At 37.4% G+C, this 14,270-nt stretch overlaps 1 protein-coding gene across 3 annotated transcripts in view; it reads left to right on the top strand.

Moving 5' to 3' along the window:
• The window catches only part of Wrn (WRN RecQ like helicase), a 111,470-nt gene that overhangs the window by 46,738 nt on the left and 50,462 nt on the right, over positions 1 to 14,270 (top strand). For all 3 annotated transcript variants that reach the window (XM_052751977.1, XM_052751976.1, XM_052751979.1), the window contains 3 exons: positions 582 to 650; positions 3,248 to 3,330; positions 7,967 to 8,073. In XM_052751977.1, the coding sequence (XP_052607937.1) occupies positions 582 to 650; positions 3,248 to 3,330; positions 7,967 to 8,073 (259 nt within the window). The remainder of the gene's footprint in view (positions 1 to 581; positions 651 to 3,247; positions 3,331 to 7,966; positions 8,074 to 14,270) is intronic.

Raw genomic sequence — 14,270 nt, 5'->3', positions numbered from 1 at the left:
CTCTTGCCTTGCCCTGGAAGCTTTGGGCATACAGAGCCTGCCCTTCCACACCTGGCTGCATTTATTGGTAGCAAATGAAGTGTTAGTAGAAGAGTTTACATTCATTCTTGAGTTCTCTAATTCAAGGCTACCAGATTGTCCTGGTCACGCTTTTAAAAGATTTGCTTTATGCCAGTTTACTATGGCTGTTTCTAAAAGCCATATAATTTTTGATTTTTTTTTTTTTTTTGCTCTGCTGTCTGGTCTCTTTAGCTTGATATAAGTTGTATATATAAAAGTTTACTTTTTAAACTATGTTCTTACTAGTTCTCTGAAAATTTCATATGTATTTTGATTATATACACCCCCTTCTAACCCTAAAGTTTACTTTTATCTATGAAAACCTTTCAATTTCTTCTTGAAAAACCCACATTAAAAAGTAGTCTTCTCATCAGGCTTTTGAAAGAGTATATCAAGTTAGCAAGACGTGAAAAGAAAGACTGTTAGAAAGAAGAGGAATATATATTATTAAATCTCTTCTTTGAGATTAAAGTTATTGTTTGTAATGTGTGTATTGATGCAGAATATTTGTGTCTTTTTAGAATGTCCAACATTCCAGCCTGTTTACTTGGATCAGCACAATCAAAAAATATTCTAGGAGATGTTAAATTGTGAGTAATTTATATGATTTCAGATTGTAAGATGTTTATAGTGTAAGAGAGTTTTATGTACATTTTTATTTAAGGTATGACAAAATTGTCCATATTTGAAAACAGGTTTTATTAAAAAACTTTATTTTTGAAATTACAACGTATTTACACTTCTTCCCTTTCTTCCTTCCAAACCTTCCCATATACCCCTCCCTGTGCTCTTTTACACTTACAACTTTTCCCCCAATAATTGTTATCACACGCATATGTGTATATACATGTATATTCCCAATTGGAGTCTGCTCAGTCTGTCTATTGTTACTTGTGTGTGTGTTTTCAGGGCTGACTGTTTAGTAGTAGTGTGCTATTCCCCTGAGAAAATCACTTCTCTTGCTCTTTGTATTTGTTGCCTGTAGACCTTTGTGTAAGATTGAGGCCTCACTGTTTTCTTAACTGAATAATTTGCTGATGTCTAGACAGTCCGCGTGTTGTTTATCTAGTCCTTGATGATGAACACTGGAGGTTTTTCTGTTTAGAGGTTGTGATAACAGGCGAGGTGCACTGAACCTTCGTGCACGAGTTTTTGGATGAGCGTGTGTTTTTCAGTTCCCTGTGTGCATGCTTATAAGCAGAATTGCTGGGTCATGTGCCTATTTCATGCTGAACTTTTGAAGGAACTGTCGAACCTCTTGAGAGCGACCCCATCGTTCACACCTCCAGTGGCAGTGTGTGAGAAGTCCTATTCTCTGCCACACCTGTCATTTCTTAGCCAGCCTTTGGTTTTGGTCACTGATTGTATTTTCAGGATCTCATTGTGTTTTCACTTTGCGTTTTCCTGGTGACTAGTTATGTTGAGTATCTTACACTTATTGCTGTGTGTCTGTCTACCTTTGTGGAAGTGACTGGTCCCATCTTTTGCCACTTTCCGTTTTTTAACCCTGTTTTGGTGGCAATTTATGTATCGTGGATACAAATCTCTCGTTTATATGTACTTTGTGGATACTTTGCTAGTTTATGGCCTTTTTTCCTCTTTCAATAATTCTGTTGATAGTTTTCCAGTTTGATAAAGTCTAGTTGCTAGTGTGTTCTTAGAGATTTTGCTTTGGGTATTTAAGAACTCTTCCTAGCCCAAGGTTATAAAGAGTGTGTATTTTCTCTTAAAAGTTTCACAGTTTTATGTTTGGATCTGTGACCCACTTTTAGCAATACCTTTATACTGTGTGAGGGATTAGTTGTTTTTTTCTTATGAGGATGTCCAGTTGTTCTAGCTCCATCTCTTCTCTCCTGGATCCTCTTTTTTTCTCAGAAATGAACTGAGTAGGTGTGTACAGATTGCTTGCTGCGTGTCTGCTCATGCTTCTGTGGACCTGCTTGTCTTGGTTACCATAGCTATTTTAATAAGCCTGCCTGCCTGGAGAACAAACCCTCCAATTACGCTCTTTGTTTGCAGAGTTGCGTTAGTTTTTCTGGCTGCTCTTTAGTTCTGGGAGTGTTCCTGTGTCCATTTTAACCAAGATGCCCTGAGTCTGGTTCTCTAAGGAAACAGCTAATATTCAAGAAACTGGGATACACTGAAGTTAGCTAACTCGTCTCAGATCGGTTTTCTTGTAGGAAGGAGAACTGAGTCCATACCTGGGTAGAGTGACACCAGATTTTATTATTTTTGTTGTTTCTTACAGTAATTAGAATACTGTATTAATTTCCTGGAGATAAAGGAAAGTTTATTCTATGCCTAATAAATTCCTAGTGGAAATACAATGTTTAACATGTCATAGAAACTCAAATATTTGTTGAATGGATGAATTAAAAACTTAAACTTTTTATGTAGAAAATGAAGTCTAATTTGGTCTGTTTTTATTTGGTAAAGTGAAGACACCATAAGTAGTTTCTAGCCTTCATTATAAAACCTGTCATAATAACAAGTTAACATAAGTAGTTTAAGCAAAAAGTGGATTTTATTTTAAGGATAAAGGAATTTCACATGGCTCCCACTGAGAAAAACTGGGCATGGAGAACACAAAAGACCTTTCTTTTTACATATGGTCTCTTTTCATGTTTTCTTTCTGAAGAGATCAGTCACCAAATAAAAGATGACTGCTTTGCTTCACCCTCTTTGACGTGTTATATTGACTGGTTGCTTCTTGATCGGGTGTTCATATTCTAGGAGGGATTGCCTTTAATTGAGCATCTATCCCTGTCAGCAGAATACAGAGAATAAATTGGGATAGTGAGGTCTTAATTAAGAGGGAACAAGGAGTCTGGGTTTTAGTTCTCACAGGTGGAGTGTGTGGATGTGGGGTAATACAAAAAGTTTACAAAGGCTTGATCATCTAGCTTGGGCATTTTGTTTTGGGACTGGACTGTTAGAAACCAGAATCTGGCTTGAAATACAGCCTTCATGCCTAATGCTCCCTGACAGGAATTACTGCATTTTATTTTGATGAGTTGAAGATAAATCAAAGAACTACCACATGTGTGTGCATAACATTCCTTTGTTTTTGTGTAACCGGCCCTGTTATGTGACTTAAAAACCTATTTTGATTTTAAGTTGTTAGTCTTGATTGCTTTCTTTATTGGAGTGTTTTCTTTTGTGTTTCTGTTTTGGTTTGTCTTTGCAGAGGCAAATACAGGATCATATACATAACTCCAGAATTCTGTTCTGGTAACCTGGACCTACTCCAGCAACTTGAGTCTAATATTGGTAAGTAACAAAACAGGACTTTTATGAACACAAAGTAAACCCATGGATGGAGACTAGATTTCAGTAAGGTTGATTTCAAACGTTTGCTCCTATAGGAGCAAACCAATTTTGTGTTTGCCTCATTTTATAATAACCTATAATTCCTCATTCCATAAAGGTGGGACTCCGGGGTTAGTGTTATATTTGTATACATGCAGGCATGTATTGCTTCTTATACTATAAACTCTTTTGAGACAAAAATACTGTTCTTATTCATTTCTGTTTCCTTAGTACTTGGCACATAGTTGTCTGTTTCTGTGTGCCACTGAATGAATGTTAAATCCTAGATTCTGAGATTTGTCTTTTTTCAATCTTCTGAGCCTAAATTAAATTAGTATAGTGTTTCTTTATTCTTGTTCATATGAGTCACCCTTCAAACTTTAGAAAAATGTTCTTAAACAGCTTATGCCCTAGAAAATGTAAATGTGAAATTAGTCAAATGCTGTGACAGTGTTTGTACTTAAGCACTTTTGTATGTTTTTGTTTGTTTGTTTGGTGGTGGTTAGGTCAGCTGAGAGATCCAAAGGAGACACAGGTTATCCATATTTGAAACCTTTATTTGAATTTTGTCTAATTGTAGGATTAATTGTCTTCCCAATTTGTAGGATCTTTTTGAAGAATGAGGTATTAAGTAATTTCATATAGATTAAGTATTCAGCATTGTACTGTGTTGGCTGGTTTTACATCAACTTGACACAAGCTAGAGTCATCAGAGAGGAGGAGCCTCAGTTGAGAAAACACCTCCACAAGATCGGGCTGTAGGCAAGTCTATAGAGCATTTTCTTATTTAGTGATTGATGGGGAGGGCCCAGCCTACTGTGGGTGGGGCCATCCCTGGGCTGGTAGTTCTAGGTTCTCTAAGAAAGCAGGCTGAGCAAACCATGAGGAGCAAAGTCAGTAAGCAGCGTCCTTCTATGACCTCTGCATAAGCTCCTACACCAAGGTTCCTGCCCTGCCTTCCATCAGTGATGAAGGTGATGTGGAAGTGTAAACCAAGTTTTCTTCCCAAGTTGCTTTGGTCATGCTGTTTTATCACAGCAATAGTAACCCTTGACATGGACTTATATCCATATCACTTAACATTGTGTGTTAGGAATATATTTAATAGTTTTTCTTAACAAATACAGCGAAAGCAAACTTTTATATTTTAGTATATGATGAAAGCAACAAAGAATGAGGGCATAAATTAACACTTAAGGCAGTGGTTCTCAACCTTCTTAAGGCTGCAACTCTTTAATACAGTTCTTCATGTTGTGGTGACCCCCCGACCATAAAATTACTTTCATTGCTACTTCCTAATTGTAATTTTGCCACTGTTATGAATTCTAATGTAAATATCTGTTTTCTGATGGTCTTAGGTGACCCCTGTGAAGCGGTCATTTAGCCCCCAAGGTGGTCCTGACCCACAGGTTGAGAACCACTAATTTAAGGAACTATACTATCAATTTAGCTCTCCTTGGCATGTTTTCACCTGTAATGGAAAAAAAAAATTGCGATGTATCCTATCAGTCTATAAAAAGTTCTTTTGAGCATTTTCCTATGGGTTAAGCCCAATTACCTTATAGATCAATTTCATGGTTGTATCTAAAAAATTGGTATCCATGATTCTAGTATTCTCAGTATATTTTATTCTGCCTTAGTACTTGTTTTAGTTTTATAATGATGTTAAATGAATAATTATTGTAAGTTAATCAACATTAAATGCCTTTTACAAGTAGTTATAACTTTTTAACTTTTTGAGATGGGAAAATTGTGAATACTGCAGAGCTGAGGTTGTAGCTCATTGATAGTGTTTGCCTAGCGTGCTCCAGGCCTGAGTTCATGCCTCAGCATGTTTAATGGTTGTTTGTTTGTTTGTTTGTTTTTTGAGACAGGGTTTCCTCCAAGTGCCAGGATTAATGGCTTGTGCCACCACCACCTGGCATGTTTAACTTTTTTAAAATTTTTATTTTTACTCTGTGTGCTGGAGTGAGTGTCAGAGGTTAACTTGCAAGAGAAGGGAGGTGGTCCTCTCCTTCAGCCATGTTGGTTCCAGGCATTAAACTTGGGCTATTAGGTTTGGAGGGAAGTGCTTTTACCCACCGAGGCCTCTTATTCTCCCCCGACATTATATGTTTTGTGCATTGTGGTTTTCTCTTTCATTTTCTTTTCTCTAAGAAAGAAGCATTTGCTAGGTACAGAAATATGGTTTCAGTTCTAGGAGGCCGATTCAGGAGGATCAAGAGTCAGAGGCTAGTCTGAGCTCCCTTCTCTTTTAAAAACAAATACACAAGCAAGCAAGCAAGCAAGCAAACCCCCACAACATGGATAAATATTTTCATCATTAGAGCGGAGGTTTTTTGCTTTTAATGGATGAAAATGTTTTCTCTGGGTGATTTAGAAAAAGGGATAAGCTACATGAAAGTTTTGTTTGAAATATTTCCTGTAGGCTTTTGCTTTCAGGAAATTGTAAAATGCCTACAAAATGAATATACTCGGGATGTTATTTGTACAGTGGTCTGACATTTAACTAATCAGATTTGTCATTTTTAGGTAAATGTTAAGTGTTTTTAAGGAGTCTGGATCTGTAACAGAAATGGCAAACACACTTTCATATGGAATGCTTTCCCAGCTGCACTTGTCCTTGTCTTTTAACTTTGGGAATGAGACTTGAGTGACAGCTATCCTTGAATGAAATATGTGTAGGACCTGGGAAGACATTTGAACTTTTGCATTCAAAGTGAATGTGAGCCAAAGCTTAACTAACTGAACTAACTATGCAGGTCAAAGTTCAGCTCCATTAACAGCTTGTCAGATTTGCACCTACAGGCTTCTACTGCATTTAACTTAAAATCTGGTCATTTTAATTCCTAAAGTCAAAATAAGTGTGTGAGTAACACTGGAATTTTCCCAACACTTGGTGGTATTGCATATGTGTGTGTGTATGTGTGTATGTGTGCATGTGTGTATATGTGTGTTATATATATAAATACCCACACACATATATATAAAGCAAATATATATATATTTACACACACACACACACATACTCTCAGGACTTTACTGTAGTTTATAATCTTAAGGAATGGCCAGTGTTTCTTTTGTTTCCTCTTAAGAACCATGAAATCCTTAAAGTTAAGTGTGTCTTGGTTACCTAGAAAAGGGTTACTTAAATTAATTTATTTAGACAGGGCCTTCTGTAGCTCAGGCAACTCTTGAAATCTCTTTATGGCTGAAGATGACCTTGAATTCCTGACCCTGTAGTTAGATGCATGTCTGCCACATTGGCTCTTGACAAGGCTTTAGATCATAATGGCCAGGTAGTAATAACAATGGTAGTATAGTTTTATTAAGCTCCAATAGGTGCCAGGCCTTATATGAATACTTTATGTGCGTGTTCTAATTTAACCTTAGAGTAGTAAGAAGTGTTAGGTGCTATTACTACCTACTGTGTATTATTTTAATTAATGATGATGGTGATGATGATGATGGTGGTGGTGTGTATGCATATAAGTGTGTGTGTGTGTGTGTGTGTGTGTGTGTGTGTGTGTGTATGTGTGCATGTGTATACAAATACCACAATGTGTTTGTAGAGGTCAGAGAACAACATTGGGAGTCAATTTCTCTGTCCACTGTGGGTTTTGAGGGTTGAACTCAATTTGTCAGGCTTTCAAGGCTTTTGCCCACTGACCCATCTCAGCAGCTCTATATTGTAGTTTTGAGGAAACCGAGAACTGGAAAGATTTATAACTTGCTCAATGCTTTGTATACAGCCAGTCTGATTCTAGAGCACATGTTTTTAATCATCTCACTGATAGAACATAATAGCAAATAATAAAAAGTTATTTTTCTCTTAAAAGAATTAATTTTATAATAAATGGTAAAGGCATTACTAGTCAGTACATTGAAATATCTGAAGTTGTTTTGATGGATGATCATTTCAAGGCACTATTGATCTTGTTTTAGTGTAGGGCAGAGTGAAGAGTTATATTCCTTTTGACTTACTTTGTACACGGTGGGATTTAGTTCTTTCCATTCCATTTTATGTTAGACAATGTGGATGTCATTGTGTCTTCACGCATTGGCATTTCAGAAGAACTTCCTGCAATATGATATGTGCTCGATCATGGATAATGATGTACTTAATCTCAATAGAAATGTGCTGACTATTTGTCTCCTTTGATAGCTAATCTATGAGATAAGATTAACATTATTGCCAAAGAGAAATAGAATAGTTCTTTTGAAAGGACATTGTTGCAGATGGTTTATAAGTGATAATTTTGGGACAAAGTAATAGTAAGCAATTCTTGTCTTTGAGGAATACTGATAAAAGCTGAAACATAGCATGTTGTTAGAATTAATATATAAAAATTTCCTTTATTCTAATACCCTTTATTCATTTCTCTTCTCCCCTCCTATTTTTATTTATGAGTTTTGATATTATCTGGTGTCATTTATGCTTCTTATATGTGTGTGTGTGCCAAACACTTTGATTTCTATATACCTTATAGTTTCTATAAGGTATATTCTAATAGGAAAAAAAAAAACCCAATATTGACTTAGATGGTGTTTTTTCTTTTTAAGCCTTATTTTTCCATGTATATTTTCTTTTTTGTAGGTATCACACTTATTGCTGTGGACGAGGCTCACTGTATTTCTGAGTGGGGCCATGATTTTAGAAGTTCATTCAGGACACTGGGCTCTCTTAAGATAGCACTCCCATTGGTAAGCTTTGCCAGTTCCGATGTCCCCACCCCTATCCTAGCTGAGGATTGAGCCCAGAGTTTCTCCCACTAACTCAATCCCGACCCCAGGTTTACTGTCTGGAAGTGACATTTTTACCAAGTGCTCTCCAGGACTGGGTAATGTATGAACAGCAAGGTGTCAGGTGTAAGCAAGAGAATTTATTTAGCTGTTTAAAATTCTAGCATTGGCTTCCTTTTGAGGTTGGCATGTATCGTATTAAGGATCCTCTACCTGGAATGTCCAGTCTCTGATGTTGAGCTCCTCCATTGTCATCTGTGAGTTCACCCTTAAGAACTGTAAAATTGTGTTATTAAAACAAAAAAAAATCACAAAAATATCTCAATGTTTATTTTGTGTTGTGTCACATCCCTAGCTGTTAGGGCACAGGTTGGATACTCCTACGTGGGACAAGAGTTGTTAAACAGGTTCTGAAAATATCAGTTAAAAACGGCAGTTATTACTCTTTAATGACAGGGGATACAGTTTCAAGAACCCCAGTGAGTGCCCGGAACTACCCCTTTGTTATAAATTAGGGATAGTGGAAGGCTTTTAAAAATGAATAGCTGTGACAATATACTGTAATAAAAATGCCCACACTCATTATTCTTGACCATGTGGGCCATTATCAAGTAGAATAGGGTACCCAACCACAAATGTTCCCTAGCTTGAGTGTTGTCTGGTAAATAAGAGGGTTATGGAATGGCTAACTGGTGAGAAACATGAATTGGGTGGGTGCTCTGGACTTGGGGAGAATGGAGTGACAACATTGGACATACAATGCAGAGTTTCATCACGTTGCTCAGAATGGTGAATAATTTAAGACATTTAAATTGTTTTCCATTTCATATATTTAGACTATGTTTGTTCACAGGACTCTGAAACCATAAAAAGCCAATGTGGTTGGAGAGGATAGGTCTGTAGTATGAGTTTGACATATATTTCTCTCATTCTCTTTTTTAAAACATTCCACAAAAATGCAGTTACTCTGTTCTTGACTAATGGGCCATTATAAAATGGGGTGTGGACTGCATCATCCTATTCATCACAGTTGGTAGAAAACGTTTGTGTTGTTTCCTGGATTTAGGATGTTACGGATGAGGATACTGTGAACATTTGTATATACCTGCAGGGTCCTTCAATAGGTCAATGATCATATAACTTGTGTACATAAGTTTTTTGTTTTCTGGAATAAATGTCAGGATTGTGGGTGCTGGGTCCTGTGGGAAGTGCTTATTTCATTTTTAGGAAGATCCACAGTACTTCTTTCCAGACTGGCTGCACTTCCTTGTGTCCTCCCTCCTAGCAGTGTATGAACGGTAATTTCTTCTCATTTTTGTACTGTTTTGTCTTACTGCTATGTATTAGCAATTATGATAGGGGTGCAGTGATAGTTTGTGTTTTCAATTTGCATTTTTCTAATAGCTTGCAGTTTTGAAGATCTTTTCGTATGCTTCTTTACTTATTTGGTGAAATTCCTGGTTTAATTGGGTTGTGTTTTTAAAATTTTTTCCTAATAAGTGTGTGTGAGAGAGATGGGGAAAGAGAGTTGTGTGTGTGTGTGTGTGTGTGTGTGTGTGTGTGTGTGTGTGTGTGTTCTGTACTCTACAGTGCAGCACCTGTGTTGATGTTGGTGTTTTCCTCTGTTGCTCTCCACCTCATTTTATTTGAAGCAGAGTCTCTCACTAGCCAGGGAGCTCACCAGTTGTGCTAGAAGGGCTGATTGCCAAGTTCCTAGGTTCTTTCTGTTCCGGAATCCTGGGGTTATAGGTGTGCATGCTGTGCCTGGCTTTTGTGTTGGTGCTGGGGATCTGCACTCAGGTCCTAACACTCACTGAGCCATCTCCTCACTCCCTCTGTTAACTTCTAAGAATTTAATTTAAAAAAAACGAGTCCTTGGTCAGATATTTAGCTTGTAAATATTTCTCTATAAGTTTTATGTTATTTTTTTTTTTTTTGAGACAGGGTTTTTTTGTGTAGCCCTGGTTGTCCTGGAACTCAATTTGTAAACCAGAATGTCCTCAAACTACAGAGTTCTGCCTGCCTCTGCCTCCTGAGTGCTGGGATTAAAGGACACCACCATTCCCAGCCACATTGTCTTTTATAAAGAAAAAACTATAAATTTGGATGAAATCCAGAATATTGATTTTTTTTTCCTTTATGGATTTTGTCCCTTAGTCTTAGATCTTGAAATTTTGTGCCTATGGTTTTTTTTTTTTCCCCAAAATGTGTATGTTTTGAATTTAGGTCTAAGAGGGTGCAGAGATGGCATGTCAGGTAAAGAGCTCACCATACATACAAGTGTGAAGACATGAGCTTGAATCCACAGAGTCCATAGAAAGCATAGTAGCATGTGTCTAATCCCATGCTATGAGATGTAGAAACAGGAATTCCCCTCCCCCCCATTGGATGAAAACTCTGCCTTTTAACTATTGAATTGCTTTTGCCCCTTCTTGAAAATCATTTGGATGTATTTATGTCAGTTTGTTTCTTGGTCTTGAGTCCACTGTATTAATTTTGATTGAATAAACAAAATGGCCTCTGTTTAGATCCTGATGATAGAAAGGTCCTCCTGAGCACATTTCACAGTTAAATGGGTTAAACAGAGAAAAACATAGAATGTTATTATCCTTTTGGTAAGCTTGTCTCAGTTTCATTAATCACTAATCTTAGATATTAATAGCAAATTGCTATCTTTAAAAATACTTCTTTTTGTTTGGGTTTCTCATGAAGATTTGATTGAGCAGGAATTAAGTAAACAAAACAACTCATCAACAATAGCAAAAACTTAATGTTTACAGCTAGCAGCTGTGAATATGGGATGAGAAGAAAACTAATGTGGTTTGAGGTCTAAGTGTGGGTTTGGTTTTGGGTCAGGCCCTCTTGTCTGGGGTAACCTGAGGACCCTCCATCAAGATAGCCATTGTCATTATCATATTTCTTCAGTTGTCACAGAACAGCACACTTTCCTGGATTTCTTTCTTTCCCCCCATGCCCTTCTCCTCGAGTCTCTTCTGTTCTTTATACCTCTTGTTTGATTAAGGTCGGCATGCCCGGTCCTTCCTCTGTGTTCATCATCATGGCTGTCTCATATAGCATACAGATTTAAATGCCATCCATCTATGGAGAACTCTCAAATTTACATCCCTGTCGTGGGTTAATACCACCAACATATGACTGAGTTCCTCTGTCTGCTTGCCAGCATTTGGTATTGTCACTACATCTTGTTTTAGCCATTTTATTGAATATAAATCACACATATTATAGGAGACTTATAGGATGTGTATATACACACAGTTGCCTCCATGTAGGTTCCTAATGGATACTTCAAACTTAATCTATCCCAAACTGACTTCTGGTGACCTTCCCACCCTGATGCTTTTTCTTCAGACTCTCTCACCACAATTGAACTAGAGATTCTCCTGCCTCAGTCTCCCCGGTGCCTGGATTGCAAGTGTGTACCTGGTACACACTATACATGGTAACTTTACTTTTTGCCACTCTCCACCGTACATTTCAACACTAAGGAAATCTTGTGAGGTCTTCCAAGTGTATCCAGACTCTGATCACTTCTCTCATGATCCCTGCCATATCCCTGGTGCTAGCCTACACCTTCTTTCACTTAGGCTATTACAGTAACCTCTTGGTTTCCATCTCCAGTCTGTTTCAGTACAGCAGTCAAAGTGATACTTCTGAATATGTCTGTTAGATGTGTATCTTCTGTGCAAAGTCCTATGCCATTTCACCAAATAAAGGCAAAAATTGATAACCGCATCTCACTGAGTTTTATGTTATAGAGTCTTTCATGTTCATGGCAGTAGATTATTAACGGAATCCATCACTGGATTAAACCACTGGATCAGATTAGAGCCCTCATGATCCTGTCACCTCTCAATAGTTGGGTCTGTTGCCTGGAGAGTCACCTTTCTACACATGGATAAGACAGTTTGTATCTAAACCATAACAAGAGGGAGTTTTTCTATTTCTTTTGGTTTATGTAAGCAGGGGTAGTACCTGACTCTTAACAGTTGATCAATAATTACTTGAATGAATGAATGAATTCTGGCCAGAAAGCTTGGAATTAATGAAGTAACTTTTCTACATAGGTAGCTATAAAAGAGTTGGGTGGCAAATAGCTATACTATAGTATACTGTGCTGATTCCTAAACAAATGATTTCAAAGGGACAAACCTTAAGTAGCTCCTCGTCCAGTGAGGGGTTAAGTTCCACGTCTGGGTAAGCAGAAGCAATAGAAACAAGTGATACATTATACTTAGAAAGATACAAGTAATACAGGAAGATGAATGGTGCCAATAGCACAGGTCACATGGAGGCAAGTGAAGGTGTTCTCACAGTGCAGGTTACTAGACACTGCCCTGCGGGCCTGGTTTCCACTAAGTTAGAATGGTTTAAAGAGATAGAGAGAGCTGAGTAACTGGAAATCAGGAAGAGTGCTTTTGTAATCCTTTCCTAGGCCTTTGATTCCAGAATTGTGTTAAAGGAGTTTTAAATATTTTAAGCAGTTCTTGAACACTCTTCAGGTGGAATTAAATCTTTTATTATGTCTAGCTCTATACATAATGAGATCATTTTCAGTTCTTTCAGTGATTAAGCAGCGTATTCCTCCAGTTGAGAGTCTTGGCAGGTTGTTCTTCAAGTAGTGGAGGATCCTTTCCCCTGGATTTTTAAGAACTTCTCTGTTAGGGAGTAGCAAGAAATGCCACCTGTGGGATCTCAGTTTTCTCATTGTCTTTGGTCTTAGTGTTCTGAGCCATCACACTGGGATTACTGTTGTAAACCTGGATGCATCACACCAAATTATTATAGTGAATCCAAAAATACTAGAAATCAACCAAACAGTTGACACAAAAAGCCCATTTGGAGGGAATCATGAAAGTGAGCCCAGAGAAGGAGCAGCAGGTAAAAGCTTTACATAGCCTTCAAAGTGTGTCTCCAACCAGGAGGAAGTATGTTAGAAGTCCATGAGACACATTGGCTCTTCCCATTACTTTGTCCCAAGGACCCATTGAAAGGACCAGCACACAGTAGACACTGAGCAACTGGCACAAGAGAATAAATACCTAAAATCTGTGTGTATTTTACAGAGTGTGAACTAGTCACATGATCTAATTTGGAAACAGAATGGCTGTATTTTTAACCTTTGTGTCATGGAGTATATAATTAAGAGCCACCTAAATGTATAGTGTCATAAGATTAATTTGCATTATATTATATGTATTATATTTTGTTGCTTGTATTGCCAAAAATTGGTGAAGAGAAACTGACCACAGCAACTCTTATCAAGGAAAACATTTAATTGGGGCTGGCTTACAGTTCAGAGGTTTAGTCCATTATTGTCATGGTGGGAAGCATGGTGGCATGCAGGCAGACATGGTGCTGGAGAAGTAGCTGAGAATTCCTCATCTGGGTCTGAAGGCTGCAGGAAGAATAACACTGGGCATGGCTTGAGCATCTGAAACCTCAAAGCCCACCCCCAGTGACACACTTCCTCCAACAAGGCCACACCTCCTAATACTGCCTCCCCTAGGAGCCTGTGAGGGACATTTTTATTCAAACCACCACACCCACCTAGCACATTTTGATGTTTTGTCTCACTTGCTATTTAGTTTGATGAGACTGATGCTGTTATTATAGCCGTTTTACAGAGGAGAGAAACTGTAGCTTAGGGAGTTAAACAGTCAAGTCCCACATCTAATAAGGGACAAAAGCAGAATTTGAAGCATAGTAGTCTTATCCAACTTAGGTTGTCTCACTACTGTGAGTGCTTTTGTCCGAATTTTTTTCTTACTAGCTTTTCGTAAATGTATTTATGATCATTTCCTTACTTTCATAAACATGTTATCTATCTACTCATACATTGTATTCTTTCTAAGAAGGCCTAGTCTGTTTTTAATAAAAGCAAACCTCATCTTCTTTTTTAAATGGGCTGTATATTAAAACTTCTCTTTATCTGCATGTATAGTTAAGCAAGGAGTTTATTAGTACATTTATAAAGTGTTTGATAAAAACCTTTATGGTGATAAAATTCTTGGTTCATGTAAGGTTAAAAATGTAAATTCATAGGCAGTTTTAACATTTCCTTTTTAAATGTTAGCTAAGGTGTTTTTTTTTTGTGTGTTTTGTTTTTTTTTTTTTTTTTTTTTTTTTTTTTTTTTTTT

The sequence above is a fragment of the Peromyscus californicus genome, unplaced genomic scaffold, assembly GCF_007827085.1.
Source record: "Peromyscus californicus insignis strain IS unplaced genomic scaffold, ASM782708v3 Scaffold_23__1_contigs__length_62951481, whole genome shotgun sequence".
NCBI lineage: Eukaryota > Metazoa > Chordata > Mammalia > Rodentia > Cricetidae > Peromyscus > Peromyscus californicus.
This window is presented reverse-complemented; position numbering and strand designations above follow the sequence as displayed.